The 21,709-nt window shown below is 37.7% G+C and overlaps 1 protein-coding gene and 2 pseudogenes across 2 annotated transcripts; 2 read left to right on the top strand and 1 right to left on the bottom strand.

Moving 5' to 3' along the window:
* The first annotated feature begins 1,759 nt into the window (after nt 1-1,759).
* Nucleotides 1,760-3,904, top strand: LOC143577753 (UDP-glycosyltransferase 83A1-like). Its single transcript, XM_077061495.1, has 2 exons — nt 1,760-2,286; nt 2,982-3,904. The coding sequence occupies exons 1-2, from the start codon at nt 1,806-1,808 to the stop codon at nt 3,902-3,904; spliced, it is 1,404 nt and encodes a 467-aa protein (XP_076917610.1). The 5' UTR covers nt 1,760-1,805.
* A 6,582-nt stretch (nt 3,905-10,486) lies between these two features.
* On the top strand, nt 10,487-11,630 carry LOC143577752 (ethylene-responsive transcription factor LEP pseudogene; annotated as a pseudogene).
* A 361-nt stretch (nt 11,631-11,991) lies between these two features.
* LOC143577750 (uncharacterized) lies at nt 11,992-13,938 on the bottom strand (annotated as a pseudogene). Its single transcript, XR_013143162.1, has 5 exons — nt 13,786-13,938; nt 13,191-13,284; nt 13,001-13,082; nt 12,753-12,915; nt 11,992-12,643 (listed from the first exon to the last, which is right to left on the bottom strand). The product of XR_013143162.1 is annotated as an uncharacterized LOC143577750 (transcript).
* Nucleotides 13,939-21,709: the final 7,771 nt, after the last annotated feature.

The raw sequence follows: 21,709 nt of genomic DNA, 5'->3' as shown, positions 1-21,709 counted from the left end.
TGCCATTTTAAACCTAAAATCCAGGTCTGTAATCTAGATCTAGATCTGTAAATCAGATCTGGATAGATCTGAAGCTCGGAGCAGATTTAAAACCATCACAGATCCGGAGACTTGATCATTCGAGTCCGGCAGTTTCTTTTCGCACAGATCTGGAAGCCTCTTTTAGATCTATGGATCTTTTTGAGCTTTAATAGAACAAGCCTTGAAGCCTTTTTCTGTAAACTTCCAGATCTGGGTTTTTCCTGGGAGAGATCTGACAGCCGAGATGAAGATCGAAGGGTAGTTCGTTGCCGTCCCACGGATGGCGCCAATGTCGAAGCATGAAATGAATCTGACCTGATCCATGACGATGTTTCCACGGATTTTCGAGATGAACGAACCACGTCTTGATCTTCTTCTCCGGCTGCTTGAGACCTGCAATGGTTTTTCGGGGGTGTGGAGGTGACTGCTAAGAAATCCTGAGGATCTTTTGTTTACAGACATAAAAAAGTGGTGGTGGCTCTTATTGAGCATGACCCCTTAATAAGGAGGTGGAGACCTCCTTATATAGAGAGTCTCATGGCCACCATCATGGTACCCTAATGGGCCTAGCCCAGTTAGGGTTACCTCCACATAACCCCCTCAGCCCAATAACATTGTATTAGTCCATATAATAAAATAAGCCAAACATAATAAATTTAGGGTCGTAAGACCGGGTTTAGTACCATACCCCTACAATAATTAAACTAATTAAACACATGTTTATTACTAATTTATCTTAATTTTTTTATCCAGGCCGGAGGTAAAATTAGTTTTTAAAAGAAACTGAGGGCAATAGACGTTATAATTAAGAGTGAAAACGATACTATATATGAAACGTTTAATTTATGTGTGTTTTTAAAATTTTATTACATCCAAAAATAAAAAAATTATATTAATATTTTTGGACAGGTGTGTGAGACGAATATAATTGGTAACCCAATATATCCCCCATTTGTGACATAGTGGTAGGAGGCATGAGACTAAAGTTCGAATCTCATTTGTGTAACTTTTGGGTGGATATTGACAATGAAGAATTTGAACTAAGCTTTGTGTAAAGGTTATCAGTTTCGAATTCTGATCCCACCCAGGTTTTTGTCTCACCGTGTGTTACGCTAGAAAATTTGCTTTTGTGGCGGCACAACGATTTTCAAGTGGCAGCTAGCAGCAGTATTGTAAAAATCGTTAGTCGATGGTCGGGCAGTGGGATGGGGACTAGCGATTAATCGAGATTAATCGGATCGGACTTTAATGTATATTTTTTAGTTTTATATATACACGCACAAATTTTTATATGTAATTTTCAGTTTTATACATACACAAACATATTTTGGCTGGAAATTGGTTGGAATGTTATCGGAAACTGCTGGTTTTTGTGAAATCTCGTCAGAAACCGTTGATTTTGGTCCGAATCGCGTCGGAAACCACTGATTTTGGCTGGATTTGACCGTTGACCGATTAATTAGTCGACTAGCCCAAAATTAATCAAGTGGGGACTAGCGATTAATCAGAGATTAACTTGTGCCTAGTCGGGATTTTTGCAACACTGGCTAGCGGTATGGTTTCCTGGGGAAACACCAAGCCAGTGTGAGCATGGTTAAGACAACATAGTCTGGCCAGAGTGGAGCATTGGGACACTCAAAATTTGAAGAGTGCAGTAGCTGAATACTTACAAAAAAAAAAAAGATTAATTGATTCTATAGCCGGTTAAGTTGAGGGCATGCAGTTGGAACCTCAACCATTTATATTTCTTGTACAGTCTTCAAAACACTCACAGTGAAACAAAAATGACTAATACCCATGTTCTAGTAATACCTTATCCGGCACAAGGCCATGTGATTCCTCTAATGGAGGTATCACGATGCTTTATCAACAACGGTCTCAAGGTCACCTTTGTGAACACGGAGTTCGCTCATAAACGGGTTATGAGTGCTTGGTCAGAGACAGATGGTCCCAGTGATTTGATGCATATGGTCACAATCCCAGACGGGATGAGACCATGTGACGATGGGGACGACCTCGGGGTGTTGACAAGAACAATGTTTCAACTCATGCCTGCCAAACTAGAAGAGCTAATAAATGATATTAATGAAAATGATGAGGAGAAAATAACGTGCATTGTTGCCGATTCTTGCATGGGATGGGTCGGAAAAGTTGCTCAAAAGACGGATATTAGACTAGCACTCTTCTCTCCTTGGTCGGCTGGAGTTGTGGCCATTGGCATGAGCATTCAGAAGCTGATAGACGATGGAGTTAGAAACAGTAGAGGTGAGATAATTTTTACTTTAGTTATATATTAACTCCAATGCAGTTAAGCCTTTCATCATAACTATTTTTATTTGGGTGCACAAATATGTACTAAATCATATGTGGGTAAAATCTTTACTATGTTTCACTTAAAGAGTAGTCAACATTGGCAATGGTGATGACCCCGTATGAAACATGATCATGATTTTTCACGTTTAATAGTTAAGGGGATAAACTTAACAGCACGTTTAACTTAAACGAGTTCGAGCCCGGCTTGTTCAATCTCTATATTTAAAGCTCGTGTTCAACTCGTTTATTATATATTAATTAACTTATATACATAAATAGTTATTTTTTGTTAATAATTATAATCGTAATTTTATATATGACATAATGTGTTGTATTTAGTTATTTTATCAAAATTTTATATATAATAACATATACTATGTGTGTGTGTATATATATATTAAAAAAACTGTATAAAATAATAGGCTCACGAGGCAGGTTCAAAGTGAAGTTCGGGCTCAACCTCATTTATTAAACAAGTTTATAGTTAGGCTCAAGCTCAGGCGGAACTCGTTTAAGCTCGACTTGATTCGAGTTTTATCAAACCAAGCACGAGTAGCTCACAAGTGGTTTAGCTTGTTTGCACCTTTACGGCCCCTGTGAGGCATGTGAAAGAAGGGTCAAATAAAAAAATATTTATTTTCTTTTAGGAAAACTTCTGAAGAAACAAATGGTTCAACTGTCAACATCCATGCCATTAATCGACCCTACGACTTTTGTATGGGCATCCATGGGAGACCCAGTCATAGACCAAGTTTTCTTTGATTTCCTATTTCTTGAGGGTAACGAAGCAGCAGAAATAGCAAACCACATAATTTGCAATTCATCAATGGAGCTAGAGCCTGGAGTGTTCACCCTATTTCCAAAGATGTTACCAATTGGTCCACTTTTGGCGATCAACAAATCCTCAAGGCAAGTTGGCCACTTCTGGAATGAAGACTCCACTTGCCTAACATGGCTTGATCAACAGCCGGTCAACTCCGTCATCTATGTGGCATTTGGTAGCATCACAATTTTCAACCAGGCCCAGTTTGAAGAGCTAGCACTAGGCCTCATAGATACCAAAAGACCATTCTTGTGGGTGGTTCGACGTAGTACAAGTGGCACTATGGACTATGCGTATCCTAGTGGTTTCATGGATAGTATAGGCACTCTTGGGAAAATTGTCAATTGGGCACCCCAGCAAGAGATCCTAAACCATCCGTCGGTAGCTTGTTTCATGAGTCATTGTGGATGGAATTCTACCATGGAAGGTGTCAGCAATGGTGTTCCTTTCATGTGCTGGCCATACTTTGCTGATCAGTTTTTTAACAAAACATACATATGTGATGTATGGAAAACTGGTATCGGTTTGAACAAAGATGATGTAGGTATCGTTACACGAGGGGAAATCAAGAGTAAAGTAGAGCAGCTTCTCAACAACGACACAATCAAACAAAATGCTTTGAATTTGCAAGGAAAAGTGAGGGAATGCCTAGGAGCGGGAAATTCCTCCGAAAAAAATCTCAATAATTTCATTGATTGGGTAAAGGAAGGAAATGTCGATGCCTGTGGGAATGTAGCATGCAAATGATATTACACAACTTTAGGAGTCCATTGTTTTCATGAATGCTTCCTTTCCCGTTGTTTTCATGTACTTCAAAAAGCATGTCAACTTTTAATAAAAGTATGTTTTTTACTCTACCATGAATTTACTCTCTGTTACTAAATGCATAGGGTAAACTATAAATATATAACTACAATTGTGATTCATGAAAGAGAGATAAATGTGAATGTGAATGTGAATGTGTTAAAAGTATGACTTTATGATCAATTCATTTGTGATAATTTTATAGTTTGATGTTCTAATAACTGGTTAAACGTGTTAACGAGGTAACTTCCGGAGTTTCGGTCTAATGTATGTGATTATGTTACTGGAGTGCAAGGAAGTTAAAAGGTGGAGGACTGTTGTGCAATATCGAAAAATAGATAAGGAGCTGCTTGTAACTGGTTAAAGAGTTGCATATATCTCATAAGGTTTGATTCGTCATTGATTTTTTAACTGGTTCGTCTTTTCCATATTTCTTATGGAAAAGTTAGGGTTCGTCGTTTTTATACAGATGTAATCTTAAGATCAACTTGTATTTTCTGATCTTAAGTGTTCTTTATATGGTTTGTTGTTGAATCTGTATAAACGATTGGGGTTTAATAAAATTGGTTTTGGTATTTCGTGTGTATATCCACGGTTGCTGACAGAATGTGAATGTAATATGTCATAAATTATAAATATCTCAGTGTAGTAAAGCTATAACCCTGTGTACATCATTGTTAGCAACAAACATATGCTGGATCGGCTCAACATTTAAGCTCATCAAGATAAACAATCCGGCTAAGCTCGCCCAGGTATGTAAGCAGGCTTATATTTCATTAATTTTTATCTCAATAGTCTTTAGATTATGTTGTGTACTTAAAAGTGATTCCCTCCAATTCTTGTGGATATAAATAGTCAACGGAGCATAAAATCAAACAGTGATTAATCTAAACTCTTTTAAGAAAAAGAACACACAATCAGATATCGTGTGGTGTTCTACACTAGAAATGAGGAGAGGATCGACTATTTTTACATGTGACCAACTTTTCATTAAACTATGGCTAACATTATATGGGTGTGGGCAGTGATGTAGAGTTTGCTAGGTGTTAGTCAAATGGTGGGCATGGACTAGAGATTAATCAGGATTCATATAGATTAATCAGATTGAAGTTCGTATATAAATTTGGGAATTTTGTCCGATTTTGACCAAATAACGATTATCTAAAGACTAGTCGGAGGGATACCGACTAGCCCTTAATTTGTGATTAATCGGCGCCCAGGCGCGATCCGATTTTTATCGTAATAGAATGGAAAGACCCAGAAAACATATTCCTTGATGGCTCATTAACAACCAACCAGGCTTGGCCCGGTCTCCTCTAAGCCCGGTTGGGATTTGAAAACTGAAAAGGTTAGCCCAATATTCGCCGGTCTCCTTTAACCAAGTGATTGGTATCCTTTTGGGAACACATTTTTAACATGAACTGATCAGTTAAACTAACACTAAATAAACTACTTTTGGTAGGCTAAACCTTTATAGGTCTAAATAGGGGCGTGCAACTTAACCGTCATAACCGTTAACCGGACCATAACCGATATAACCGAACCAATTTTAACCGATAACCGTCATAACCGATGGGTCGGTTTAATAAATTTATAAAAACCGTCAAAGTACGGGTCGGTTTTGGTTAAAGATAATTCCAAAACCACCATAACGAACCGACCCATTTATTTAACCAACAATATGTTTGGGATTAACTTCCACTAACATATTGTTGGATTATATCATTTTAATATTATAAAATTAAGTTGAATTTCATTGTTGGATTATATAATGTCATTTTCTTTGTTTGGTAATTTAGTATTAATATTATGGATTATATACTTTGTTGTATTATGTCATATGGTTTTTTTTTTGTAATAATTTGTGCCAAAATTTTAGGCCCAATTACATTGTTTTGGTTATGGTTAACCGACCCATTATAATCTTCAAAACCGATTAACCGAAAACGCCATAACGGGTCGGTTATGGTTATGATTATCCATTAACCGACATGTCGGTTATGGTTATGGGTTTGGCTCAAATCCGCCCCAAACCGACCCATGCACACCCCTAGGTCTAAAGCACGTTCTAGAATGAAACGGTTTTCACGAAAGGATACTTTTTCTTAGAATCCTAACATGTAGAAATACGATGACACAAATAAGATTTCTCTTAGAAACAATCATACTTCATATTTAACAGTTTATTGACCTTAGGTTTTTACTTCAAATGGTTTTCGTGTTGTGGCTCTACGACAGGGAAATCCATCAAGGTTGCTCATCTCTGGTGGTAGCAAACTAGCAATTTCAGCTGAACATTCGAGGTAGGGGCGAGCAATGACCGAACGCGTAACCGAACTAAAACTAACCGATAACCGAATTAATTGAAAAGCGGTTATCAGTTATTTTTTGTACCACCAGTTAACCGAATAATTCTTGTTTTCGTATATTTCTAGCATTTATACCAGCATTTCATGTATTCACACTACCATTACATGTATTTAGATCATCATTTCATCATTTCATGTGTTTATACATTCATTTCATATATTTCTAAGTAAGCTTTTAGCCCAAATTTGATTTTGGTTATTAACCGAACCAAAAAGAGAAAAATATACCAAATAAACTGAACCGATTAACTGAAGACCAATTGGTTAATGTGGTTGAGGCTATTAATCGAAGCGAACAACGTATACCCCTAGTTCGAGGGATTGAGAGCTAAAAGAGTTGTGAGACAGAATTAAATGTGATAAAACCCTATAAAACTGGATCGGTATTAGAATGAAGGTAGCAAACCCCCCTAAAAAAGAAAAGAAAAAGAAACTAGAGACTCTTAGCATCAATTTATTTATTTGTTAAATTGTATCCCTTAATGTTTGATCATCAAGTTAGTAAAAAGAAGAAACAGTCACAATTCACGAGATACAACAACAATCATACATAGTAAAACCCACCCCCACTAATAGCAAGCTTATTGATAGAGTATGGGGAGGATTAGATGTAGACACACGACACCTCTATCATAGAAGACATAAAGGTTGTTCGAGGAAGTCCCTCAACTCCGATTCACGAATAAACGATGCATAAAGTGATCCCAACCATCCATTTGTATTTGATCCAAGAGTTTGAAAATGATTCATTTAACTTCTAAGGCCATGTGATATGGTCCTGGGGAGGAGAAGAGCAAGGAGATGAGATGGCATGTGATTGATGAGAATGGACCTCCCCCCCCCCCCCCCCCCCACACACACACACACTCTTCATTGTTTGACTTTGTGTGTGCAAATGTTGGATACATCGCACACCGTTTTAGTTGAGGTTTGCACATATGTAGTGAAGGCTTGTATATGTGTTAATTTTGTTAGAAACATATTTGAAAAAGTATAAATAACGAATGATGGGTACACTATAGGTCAAGTGGTGAAGTGAAGTGAATGATGGATGCATGAGATGGTGATGTGACGCAGAAATAAACATTGAATGATGAATTATGGGCCGTATATACAAAGCCTAGTTACATATTGTTGCCGTCATAACCACTTTTAAAACACTAAATACATGTCTCTTCAAATTATTCTACGACAAAAGAACCTACATTGGAATGGAGTGAAGCAAATAATTAAGCAATTTACCAATCATCGCCTAGTTTTTGTTTCCATTGATGAACATGAGGGGAACTTATCATTAATATTTGTTAATTATATATGTTTATAATTAGGTCAAGTAACATGCATAAGCACATGTTTGTGTGTGAGAGAGATAGTGATTAATTGTTAAAAGATAAAACCATTCGACATGGAACTAGAAGATGGTGAAGGAAAAGAGAAAAAAGGTGACAAAAAGATGAATGCAAACGTAGGTAGGACAAAATGAGCCTAATCAAGTTTTGTGAGAGCATGTGGAGCTCATCATATTCATTCATTCATGCACTTAAATCAACAATTTTAATATTTAACATGATAACTAAACCTCTACCTTTCCCAGATTTCGATGGTTGAATAATTGTCACAACGAATCAATATATTATATATATTTAGGACTTATTTAACCATAATCAATGAGTTGGTGGTCCATTAGTAAAACCAGAGCTTTTAAACATCTTAGGTTGAAAGGGCTTGGAAGGTTTTAGGTTCAAGTCACATAGACGACAAGAATTAAAAGAAATTTGTCGTTCGAAAAATATTTAAAAAAATAATAATAACAATGTTCAAAGTAGTCCCCAAAATTGATATCCAAGGGCATTGTTGCTAATTTTGTTCAAAGGAGTCCCCAAAATCTAAAATAGATTGCATATAATAGGGCTCAAGAAGATATGCCGATAATTGAGAAGATCTTATACGTGTACACTAAAATAATTTGACATGAAGCATCTAAATACGAAGAACTTAACAAAATTAGGAGATTTTGTTGATAATGATGAAGAGTAATGTTTAAATGAAGCTTGGATTGATATTGTTGTTTTATTGAACATGTGGCCGTCCCCATTGAATAATTGATGGACGGTTTCTTCTATAGCATCGACGTGATGCAACTGTCTAAAATCTTGAGTGATTTGTTCAATTGGTTCCCCTAACAATTTCGATTTTCTTTCGCCATATCCATCATTAGACTCGACAAATGATAAGAAACTACCCACTTCATTTATTAATTCATGCCTAATACACCAATTATTGTCATTCTTAGACCATGTGTAGTCATAACTCTCCACTTCCAAGCATTATGCGACACGTGGCGCCCAGTTAGAGTTATGGTTTTTTACAAAAACAGGCTGTAGTCATAACTCTCCACCTCCAGGCATTATGCGCCACGTGACGCCCAGTCACTTTTACACTTTTTATTTTTTTTTAAATTAAAACTACATTAAAATAAAAAATATATTCAATTTAAATAATAAAAACTACATTAAAATAAAAAAAATACATTAAATTTAAAAAAAATGCAATAATAATAATAAGTTGTCAATTCTTATATTTTAAGTTTGGGGACCAATCTTGATTATTAAGGTTGGAAGAGGGCGATATAGCAAAATTCTTAAACAAAACCCACCAACCCCACTTCTTCTTCATCCTTGTGTTCTCAGTTACATCTTCTTCCATCGCCGGAAAATCAACCATCGCCGGAAAAGTCGCCGTCAATGGCTACACCACCACCTCCTCCTCCATAACTAACTAACGGCTCTTTTTTTTTATATTTGTGCCCATATCCGCGTTTTACATAAAACGTAGCCAAAAAAAATTAGAAAACGCAGGGGGGGGGGGGCGGTGTACCCCCCGCGTTATACCTCAAAACGCGGCACACAACGTGCCCAGTACGCCCGGTCTTAGTATACATCCATTCTTTATTGGAATTGGCAAATAAAAGTTCCGGCTAACGAAATATCTATCGATGGTTCCAAATTTTAACGTATTTACTCTCAACGATCCGTAACTAACACAAACCTATCGTCGTTAGTTGCCAGAAAAAAGTTTTTGCCCGAAAACTCAAGCTTTTTTTGCTAGAAAAACGTTAATGGACTAAAATAAGCTTTTTAACATACTCATGTCTAAAAGTCATTTAGCAAGTTTATTGTCGATTTCACCAAAATCTTAGTCGAATACCTGATTACTAATCGGTATCCTATACTCGAAAGATTTCGGAGATACCTGTCAAGTATATGCTTATATTTACCCGTTAGGTTACAAGGTTTACCTACGGATATCAGGTATATGCACTCACTAGACTGTTAATAACTATTTATTGGCATTCTCACATACGTTCTAATATTTTAATTTTTATATAGTTTTCTTACCAATAAAACTAGATTAAAAGTTAGTAAATTAGCATATTATTCTAAAAAAATATAAATAACATGTTTGCAACCATTGTTCAAGTGAAAGGGTAAGAATGTTTCGGGTTGGTATCACCTAAGGGTGCATGGGGCACCTTTGGGTAGTGGAATTTGGTACTTTGAGAACCCCACCCTTACACACCAAACGGTTTAATCGGGAAAAATAATTGGTTTAGGAACCCTAAGAGGAACCTAAAGATCGATGAATGTTGAAAAAGGGTTCGGGTACTTTGGGTTTAAATGAGAAGTGCCCTTTGCAATTTGGATACTTTATTTTCAATTTGGGTGATGACACTCCCATCATATGCTAGAAACTTGGATAAATTGGGGAGTGTCCCAATATTCTAATACTATGAACGTCGCATACTCATAAAATTCTAAAACTTATCTCATATTTAAATACCCGTTCCGAATATTTTATGTTTGTCAAGTTTCGGTTTGTTTATGATCTAAAGAAATACTTCTAATCAAAACTAATAAAACAAAAAAGACAAAAAAAGATAAAGAGGATGTGTCATTTTTAAATACTAAAATTTTATTAATATTAACAACAAAAGGCTACTAAAACTACTTTAATCATATAACTAAAGTGCACATAAAAAACCAATCAATCAATCAAAATAGTATACTAACAAGATTCTTCCGGTGGTACCGGTTGCCGGTTATATATAGCAACTTACATCTTAACATAAACAGGCAATTCCATAATAATCACTTGCCATCATGAACATCCTTTCACCACCTTCCAAGGCCTCTAAGTCATCCCAACAAACCACATCCAAACAACCCAAGTTCTTAGGCGTCCGCAGGCGTCCGTGGGGACGATACGCGGCCGAGATAAGAGATCCCGCAACCAAACAAAGGCATTGGCTTGGTACCTTCGACACTGCTGAAGAAGCTGCCATTGCTTACGACCGAGCCGCCCGCTCCATGCGCGGGAACCAGGCTCGAACCAACTTTATATACTCGGACATGCCGTTGGGATCGTCCGTCACGTCCATACCATCTCCGGACGATCCCTCATTTGGTGTAACTATACCAACACCACAGCCGCTGCAGCCGCCACAGCCGTCACAGTTTGCAAACCTTAATTATCAGCTTCAGTACAATGAGTTTGATTATCAGTCAAATACTGAATTTGGTTTGGTGGATAATATTGGGTTTGATCAGCCTCAAGTAGCAGATGAATATTATTCAAACCACCCTATGATCATGGATATTGCTAATAATATAGATGATTCATTAATGCATAGTAGTTATGCATGTGTTAATGACAACATTAATGTTGGTGGTAACTTTTCAGGAAGTGGACAAGATAATAATATAGTCCAAGGACAGGATGGATTAATGTTTGGGGACGGGTCGGGTTTATCGACTGCGTTTTCATCGTATGTGGGATTTGAGGGTTGCGAGTATGTACACAGCCCGCTTTTCGGGCAAATGCCTCCGGTTTCTGATCCTTCTGCTGATTCATTTTCGCTTAGTTCGATGTCATCTTAGTCGTTTTTTGGGTGATTATTGTTTTGTGTTTATTAATGTGCCTCTTGGAGCTTTTGTATGGTTGTTAATGGGCAGAGTGTGAATGCGGTGAATTGGGCCGTCCCTCCATCCCCCCAATCATCGTAACCAACAAGAGAAGAGAAGATGCATTGATGTATTGTTCTGTGATGGTTTGATTAGTCAAGTGTATTGGTTTTTTGTGTTGTGTTAATTGGTATGTAATTGGTCCACTGTTTATGTTTAACTCCTCTTGAAAGTTGAAACTAACGGATTTGTAAAGGTTTAAGTTTATTTTAAGAGCTTAATGTCTAAAAGATTGATAATTATCAGGAGGATTAACTATTCATTAGTTTCATATTAATAAATAATAACAAATGCGCTAGGTGCATAAGTGATCCAAACAACTTGTGTGTAATTCACGGAAAACTTAAATGAGGCCAACTATACAAGAGCTCGAGTTTGAGCTTTTATTGGAGTTGGTTTGATATATAGTAAATACAAGCACGAATGGACGATCACTGCTTATATTGAGTTTGAATATAATGAGTCTGAACGAGTCTATTTAAGTACATACACATACATACATATATATATATATATATACATACATATATATATATATATATATATATATATATATATATATATATATATATATATATAAACTTTATCAAACTGATTTGTAATATGTTCTTTAACCAACTACAAATAGCCTACACATATGTAGGTATTAGAGCCTGCACATGGTCTACTTATATTGTGGCAATAATTGGTGTTATGCGTAGATTTCTCCCTAATATTATATATATTCAAATACAATAAATTAAATAATCCACAAACACAATCTTATAAAATTAGTAAAAGTCATGTTTTAAACACAGAGCTCAAAGCAAATCTACCTCAACTTTTGATGTCTTTGACATATATCCACGTAGATAGTTTAACACATAATGCACAACACATGCATATATTCCATCCCTTTACACATGTAACGTGTATTTTTTATAAACACTACAACCTCTCCCTCACTTATCAGTGTGTCGCACGAACTATACTCGAGTAACATTCTAGAGGCATAACAGGCCTCGGCCCAGTCCAAAGAACCCGGTCCTAAACGGCCCATATCGTATCCATACCCAATCACCAAGGAATCTCTTCACCATCCCAAGCAAAGAACTTACCGTTATCATGCCTTTTGCTCCTCTCAATGATGCTCAACAGCTTTTGCACAGAGAATTCTTTAGTAAACAACTTGTCCTTCGGAACATTCTTCTGAAACGGTCTAGAAAGATCTGTATCCACCGTTCCAGGATGCAATAATATGCATATTATCGGATCCTTCTTTCGAGCCAACTCAACAGCTACACACTTGGTCACTACACATCATGAACACACACATTTCAGCCGGACCTGACCCGTTTTAACTGTTCCAAAAACAACTTGCTTTGACCAGTTCTTTATCAAATTTTAAGAAAAAGTTCTTACATTGATTAAGTGCGGTCTTGGAGGCTCGATACGAATGCCATCCGCCTAAGCGGTTGTCACCAATCGAGCCAACACGGGCACTTATGTTAGCCACAACCGCAACATCCCGTTCGGTTCCAGTGCCACCTGGCCCACCTCCAACCTTTAGCAAAGGCCACATATGCTGCATTTTGTAACCAGTGTTCATTTTATCATTTACAATATGTTAATGAGAAAAAATGAAACATTTTTAACAGGTTTGATGTTACCTTGGTTACCAAAATAGGGCCGACTGCATTGATATCATAAGCAAGCAGCAATGATGTCTTTCTACTTTGGTAAATGTTGTTTCTGTGTTCAGCAATCAACATTATATAAAATCAAGTATGCCCAAAAAAAATTGGCTAAACATTGTGAATTGCTAATGAGTATTAACATGATAATAATGATTATAGATACCTGGTTGTAATATATCAGGAATTGAAAGAATGCCAGATGCATTAACAAGAAGATTTAAGTAACCATATCGCTCGCGTATGGCCTTTGCAGAGTCCTGCAACAGAATTCCTGATTTAGTATGTAAAACATATCTAAACTTTAAGTGTTGCAAAAGATTCTTGATTCTATACATGTTATCTGTTCATACTACTTCTTCTTTTAAAGCAGAGTTGACCATAGCATATAGTGGTCAACAGCGACTAGCTGCCAATATGCTACGTAGCGATAACGATGAAATAGTGCCCTCTATTTCATGTTAAGCGATCAGGTAGTTGAAAATTTTTTAAATGTTTTACATTTAATTAGTCAACCAAAATAACAATTACAACCAATAAATAAACATTCACATCACCAAAATAGCAATTATAATCAACAAATACCACCAAAATAGCTAAAAAATCAGAAGTTGCTATTTACCACTTTTAAGTCGCTACACGCTACATTACATAGCGAGAACCTGCCACATAGCTACGTAAAACGCTATGGCAGCTATTAACAACTATGTTCTAAAGTTTATGCTAATGGAGCTGTTAAAGAACAAGTGACAAGAAGTAACCTCTATTGTGGCTTCAACTGTAAGATCCAGCATTTGAATATGCAGTCTTTCTGCAAATCTGTTTTTTAACTCAGTCAATCCGGATGATTCATTCAGATTCCGGCATGTAGCAATCACATGCTCTTCAGAATTCCTCTCTAGAAACTGCTTCGCCTGCAAAGCATAGAAATTAAAACCCTAGGGTTTACTCCAATTCTCCATCCAATCAAAAAACAAGAGTTGATCACATTATACCAAATTTTAAAGCAATTACAATGATTGATAACTCAAACGTACATATACGGTAAATTATTCAAATCCAATTTCATTAAGGAATTGAGTGTGAAAACTGAAGGTTATTTAGAAATGCTTACGAATTCAAGGCCTAGGCCTCTGGAGGTTGGTGTTTGGATGCGGATGTTGAGAATGAAGATGCTCTTAATTTGATGGTGGATAATGCACAATATTGATTGAGAAGATGAAGCTTCATGTTGCAAATGCAGATGGTAGGTTAAGGTTACAGAGACGCATTCAAATGCTGCTGGGTTCATGTCTGTGTGTTGGCGTGGATGGATTTGCACCGTTGGTGTGGCAGTTGCTAATAGAGGTGCACAAATCGGTTTTTTTAAAAAAACCGGTTCGGTTATTAACCGGACCGGTTTTTTTCGTCCTGGAAAAAAACCGGTTCGGTTAATAACCGGACCGGTTAATAACCGGTTTTTGTGCATGAAAACCATAACCGGTCAAACCGGTTACGACCGGTTTGTGAACCGGTTAGAACCGGTTAATAAACCGGTTTTTTTATTAACCGGTTTTTTAATAACCGGTCTAACCGGTTAACCGGTTTTTTTTTTTTTTTTTTTTTTTTTAAAATAACCATTATTTTTTCACAGTATAAACAAACCGGTAACTACAAGGCAAACCGGTAACTACAAGTATTAAATCGTTATCGCATATTCGTAACTCAAAAATACATAACTTTCATTTATAGCTTTTACATTAAAAATACAAACATTAAATCGTTATCGCATATTCGTAACTCAAAAATACAAACATTAAAGAATGCTTAGACACGATTACATTAACAACTTGCTGTTTCTTACTCATTATTTTCATCGCTACCCGATCCCGAGCTATTCCTTAGGTAATCGTCGTACGCGGCTTCTTCATCGGTCATTGGTTGAGTGTGTCCTTGATTGACCTCGTCTTCATACAAGCCCGCCTCATAGTCCATTTCCCCCTCGAGTGAGCGTTGATGTTGTGCCCTATCTAAAGCGTCCAAGTAATCCTTGTAGCAAATAGACATCTCTACAGCTGGTGGAGTGAGTCGAGTCCTCCTAATCGATATAACCCTGCCAGAAACAGAAAAAGCAGACTCCGAAGCTACCGTGGAAGCTTGGACCGTTAGTAAATCTTTGGCCATGGCGGCGAGGATCGGAAACTCATCCTCCTTACCTCTCCACCAAGCCAGCAAATCAAGACTTCTAAATTCATCTGGAGTCATGTGTTTCACAAAGTTGGTACCACCATACCTTCCAAGTTCACTGCTTGGGGTGTTTACCTTTTGACGTTTACCGGCGTCTTCCCAAATCATGTAGTACATCCCCATTTCAAGGTCGGTTTGGGATTGGGATTGGGCAACAGCTCTTAACGAGTCATGAATTTGGGAAGACGACCCGTATTTTGTAAGGTAAACATCATACATGTTAGACAAGGTGGTGTTGAAAGCATTCTTTAAAGTTTGATTATAATAGGGGTTTTGATCGTCGTTTAACTCTAGCTCATCACAAATTTTTTCTATTAAAGCTTCAACACCACCAACATTTATGCAAGGGTTTAACGCAGCAGCACATGTCAAAACAGCGGGTAGTTGTTGAAAATATTTTCTAAATTTTTCTTTCATTTTTACACCCATATCAAAATAAGGTGCACCCCTACAATGAAGTTCACTCAACTTTGTGCACATGACAGCAATTTTTGGTAAAGCAATGGGGCTTGTTGGATAGTAAACCCCGGATAAACTAGTTGTGCAAGATTTAAAAATTTGAAGGACCTCCGTAACGATCTCAATCAATAACCAATTTCTAGGATCGTACGGTGCACATTTACCCCTACTTGACATTATTTGATGAAACGCAATTAGTGATTCTTTTTGTTGGATGGCTTTCTCAAACATATCACAAGTCGAGTTCCATCTTGTTGGACAATCCCAATTGGGCCCCAACCATTGACAATTAGCTTCATCACAAAATTTTTTGTATCTTGAAAATGTTTTATTGTTGCTAAAAACATCTCGTAACATTCTTTTAAAATTGTTTCTTTGCGTTTCGATCACGTTTAACCCATCTTGCACGGCCAAGTTGATAATATGTGCAATGCATCGGCTATGAAAAAACGCTCCATCACAAATAGGTTTATACTTTAATTTTAAATGGCCAACCGCGGCCGTATTGTTGGACGCGTTATCAAACGAAATTGAAAAGATTTTATCATCAATCTTGTATTGTCGAATGACTTTATCCAAGAGTTTAAAAATATTTCTACCCGTGTGCGGGTAATCAAACAATTGAAACGCAACGGTTCGTTTCATCATTTGCCACGACCCGGGGTCAACCCAATGAGCCGTCACACAAATGTATGAGTCGGGCGAACCATTAGGTACCGACCACACATCCGTTGTTAAGTTTACACCAGTTTGTAAGTTTGAAAAGTATGAAATTAGTTCGGATTTAGCGTTTTTCCAAGCTTTAAGACAATCTCTTCTAAGGGTCGAACGACTTACGTGTTGGTAGCGTGGTTGAACATACTTTTGCATCATCTCCGTGAATTGAGGGTTGTCGAAGTGGTTGAAAGGAAGTGTATTTTGAATCACAAAGTTTGAAAACTTTTGACGTACCGCTTCAAGGTCGTACGTAAACACCGTTCCTTGATTCGTCATCTCCGGCTGCGAACTACTTCCCGATTCGTCCTTCAAGGCCTTGCAAAAGGGCCTTTGTACATGCGCTCTTAAAGTGGAGTTTGCATCTTTGCCATAAAACTTCAAACAATGTTTGCATCGAGCTTTTTGGGTACCGTTAGACATTTCGCATAGGTCGAAATGTTGCCAAACATCTTGGTTTCGTTTCGTGGGGATGACCCGAACGACCGTTTCTCCCGTGTTCGAGGCACCCATGTTGACGGATGAAGCAGCACTTTGGGAGGCCATGATAATCGACTACGAAATAAGAGCGTATGGAGTGGTAATGTGTTATAATTGAGCGTGAGATAACAAAATAATCGCGTATGTAATAAACGTTTAGAGCGTTTGGAGTTGTATAATCGAGTGTGATCTAACCAATACCCAACCTAAGCTATATATAGATGTTTGTGGGGGTAAAATGGGGAAAAAAAAACGGTCAAAACTTATAAAAAACGGCTATATGGCCGTTAATCAACGGGAAAAAACCGGTTTTTAACCGGTTAACCGGTTTTTTTATAACGGTCAAAAACCGGTTTATAAAAAAGCCGGTTAACCGGTTTTTTAAAAAACCGGTTATTAAAAAAACCGGTTTTTTAATAACCGGTTATTAAAAAAAACCGGTTTTTTTTATAACCGGTTATAAAACCGGTTTTGGCTCCAAATTGTGTAACCGATATATAAACCGCCGGTTTGTAAACCGGTCAAACCGGTTTACAAAAAACCGGTTTTCTTAAAAACCGGTTTCCGGTTTAAACCGGCAAACCGGTTCGAGGACCGGTTTTTTTGACCACCTCTAGTTGCTAATATGCTATGCCAGTATGCCCCTAGGCCAAGGTAGAGGTGCACAAATCGGATTTTTTAAATACCCGTCTCCGGGTACAGTGCACGAATCGAATTTTGCAAATACCCGTCTTCGGGTATGAAACCGGGTTCAAGTATGACGGATATTAGAAAATCAGGTATTGGTAATACTCGGGTCAGGTTTGGGTTTGGGTGTTGCCTCTAAAAATCATACCCTATATATCGGGTAAGGGTATATAGAACCGGATATTTTAATACCCTATTTTCGGGTATTAGAAAACCTTATTTTTGTGTTTTTTCAGGTTTTTTTCAGATGTATTTTGCGGGTATAGATTAGATTTTTTAAGGGGTTGCACCTTTCAGGAGCATTTTCCGGGTATTTTTCAGTTCTTTTTTGAGTAATTTCGGGTATAGATCGGGTATTTGAAAAACTCGGTATTGGGTATTGGAAAAGCCGGTTCCTATTTTCAGGTATTACCGGGTACAAATCAGGTCTGGTTCGGGTACAAGTTTTGATACCGAGATGCATACCCTATCCATACACTACGGGTAGGGTCGGGTACGGGTTCAGATATTAAAAACTAGAGTATAAAAAAACCGGTTCCGGTATTTTTTAGGGTCCGATTCCGAATTCGGGTCTTTTTGCACCATTAGGCCAAGGGAATGGCATGGATGTTTTTATTTGGGCTCCTGAAGTTTTGAAGAGTTTCGTTTTCTTCACTCTGACCAGACTATTTTATTTTAACTAGTTTATGTTGGTTTCAAAATTTGGCTTGGACATTCTCACTTGTATTGTTTTTTATGGATTATGCAATGAAGGTTTTAAGTTAAGTCTTGCGAGGTTAACAGTTCAAATGGAACAGATGTAATTTGCGCGCATGTATTTTTTATGTATCTCTTTTGTATCCAAATTTGTCCGAATTCATTTAAAACACAAATTCATGTTGTCATCATAATATAATCTACTTGCTTTACAAAGTTAACCAAGATATATGCCGATGAAAATAGAGGAGTGATGGTGGAGATGAGCAACAAATTACTATGAACATCTTGTACTAAGGTGCAATGTTTTAAAAACCGGTATTTTACTTATACCGAATTGGACTAAAAAATGGTACAACCGCGGTTCAACCGGTTAAATAATTTACCTTATAACATCTTATAAATGTAACTTCAATCCATAAATAACCCAAAACTAAATGATTCCTATAACAAAATATAATCAAAAAGTTAATTCATATTAAAAAATAATGCAAAGACACTCAATTTAAAAAAAAATAGTCCTAAAGTTTACACGTTTAAATGTTAATTGTTGGGTTAAAAGTAATATAGAAAAAATGTGGTCCACAAATATAAAAAATTTATCGGGCTTAAAACCGGTTTGCCGGTCAAAAACCGACATTTTAGACAAAAACCGCCGGTACGATGTTCTAGCAAACCGGTCAAAAATACCGGACTGAAAATACCGGCCGGTTTGAACCGGTTTTAAGGTGGAGCCGTGAGCGTCATCGTCTTTGCATTCGAACAAGAAGAAAAGACTACGTTGTTGACTTATTTTAAACTTATGAAATATTAAACTGAGGAAAAACTCTTGAACTATGGTTTTACACTTTTACATGTGATTGGATGACTAATTGTGGGTTGTCGTATATTTCAACCTTTGTAGATTTAGCATTAACTCATCAACTCAGAAGCAGCCCAGTGGCCCGGGCATGGATGACTATGAAATCTGAATTTGATGGGAAAACTCGACACAACTCGGATAGGTAATAACCTTTTTTTTAATAGCGTTTGGATCCCCCGCCAATACCTGAGTGAGCCTTCCTGAGACGGGATGTCAACCGTCCATACTGATTTTGACGCTCCAGGCATGACTCACTCAAGAACACCATCAAGGAGGAAACCCACCACTGTGAGAAAACCCCCTTGAGTCAGGTTTCGAACCTGAGACCTCAAGGATCCCAAGTCTTAACCATCATGTAACACCCCGACCAAAGGCGGATTATACATCGGGGCGCCACATATTGTTTCATTACTCGTGACACTATTGGGTGTCAATATTTAATAAATACATTCATTCGCGCACGCGCAAAGTAAACACAATAACATAAATCATCATAAATCAATATATTATAAATCTTAATATTCGAACAGCAAAAACTTGTCTTGATACATTTTAGTCTAGGTCCAAAATAAAGAAAACTTCCTATGTGTCCACAAGCTCCAAAACAGCTACTGCAAACCTGAACATGTGTTAAAATAAACGTCAAACACTTGCGTGTTGGTGAGAAATCAAGTTTAATACAATACATAGATAACAATAAATCTGTGCGCAACACGTGTATGTCTGGTGTTTAACAAGGGTGCAATCAGATTGTGATCAAGCCTAGATAGATCATAGCTCATAGTTCAATCCGTGCTCCCAATTGAGCACAAAAACGAGAAAACATCTGTGCAAGTGTAAACAAAGAAAACCGTAAACGATAGGTCTCCCGTGTTCATCTAATGGATCCATGAAAACTTCGGAATAGGCCGAACAAAGCGGTTAATGATACACACATACAAATAACAGCCAAGTAAACGTCCTCAACACATGGGATACTGCGCGACTAAAGTTCATAAACAAGTTTAAGACTCTAAGTTTGTACGAACACATGAACATCCCAAAACATTAAAAATAAAAAGGGATTAGGTACGAGATTACTCACTTGATAAACGATGCGGTGTAAGATAAAGCAAGAACCAACTTTAAACAAGCACAAGTTAACCTATAAATAAGATTGTTGTTTTAATGATTTGTTTTAAGTCTTGATTATAAGTTAGCATAATTAATAAGTAAATTATTATATATAATATATATACCGGAAAAGCAGGGCAGAACAGGGAGGAAGACGGAGGCAGAGAGGGAGGCGGCAGAGAGAGCAAGGAGGAGGACAGGAGAGATTAAGTGTTTGTGTGTGATGTGTTAGGAAAATATTATTATTATTTATAGAGAAACCCTAGGGAACACAATCCCTAGAAAAGGGGAAAAAAGATCTCAAAAAGCAAAAGATTCCAAAAGCAAAAGATATCAAAAGATATGGCAGCAGGGAAAAAGAGAAAAAGGCTGACAGGGAACAGTAAAAAGGCATGGGCGGTTCAGATAAAGGTACTGGTCAAGCATGGCAAAAGGAGATCTCAAAAGATTATGTCAGTCACTTTTTCTGCCAACCAATGGGGTTGGTGCGCATGCTGCGCCAAAAGTGGCTTTTTAGACATAAAGCAGATTAGGTCAACGGCTCAAAAGATAAGACATCACAAAAGCAAATGGCTAGATTAAACAGAAGAAAACTCAAAGGGTTTAGCGTGAGAAGGCTTGAGCGCGAAGGCAGACACAGAAGGTCAAGAGAGCGCGAGCGCGAAGGCAGACAGAACTAACCTTAACGCGTCGCGGAAAGAACTACATTTCTAAGCGCGCCGCGGGAAGAATTACATTTCTTAGCGCGCCGCGGGAGGAACTAAAATTCCTAGCGCGCCGCGGGAAGAACTATAATTCTTCGCGCGTCGAGGGATGAACTACGATTCTTAGCGCGCTGCGAGAAGAACTACAAATCCTTAGCGCGTCGCGGGAAGAACTACCGTTCTTAGCGCGCTGCGAGAAGAATTAAAATTCTTAGCGCGCTGCGAGAAGAGTTCGTCTCGCGTATCGCTGTAACAGGTGGTCTTCACGCAGGATTCCTCGTAAGGGGTCTGGCGCGTGGAGCTGCGCAGACAACCTTAGGCGGGAAGGAACAAAGGACAAGCAAAGAGTTAGAAGAAAAAGAGGGAAACAAGGCGTAAGGGCGGGACGGCGACAAGAGGGAAAAGAAGGCGGAAAGAGAGAAGGAAGAGGGACGGGACGGCGGAAGAAAGAGAGAGAAAGAGGCGGGAAGGAAAATATATTATTATTATTAAAAATAAAGTATAAGTATAAATAAATATTAAATCATAAAAGAAAGAGATCGGGTCAGAGAAACGGGTACCTGGGTTGGGTCGGATCGGGGCAGATGTCACAGTCTCCCCTACTTTAAGAAATTTCGTCCCGAAATTTATCTCGAAGTAGGTTGCGCAGAGAACAGGTGCGGGTACTTGATCTTCATTTGATCTTCCCTTTCCCATGTAAACTCGGCTCCGCGCTTGGACTCCCAGCGAATTTTCACGATAGGG

This window comes from Bidens hawaiensis, unplaced genomic scaffold, assembly GCF_021521415.1.
Source record: "Bidens hawaiensis isolate Kalapana, Puna unplaced genomic scaffold, B.hawaiensis_p1.1 tig00028798_1, whole genome shotgun sequence".
In the NCBI taxonomy this organism is placed as follows: domain Eukaryota; kingdom Viridiplantae; phylum Streptophyta; class Magnoliopsida; order Asterales; family Asteraceae; genus Bidens; species Bidens hawaiensis.
The sequence above is the reverse complement of the archived record's forward strand: the minus strand, read 5'-3'. Positions and strand labels throughout refer to the sequence as shown.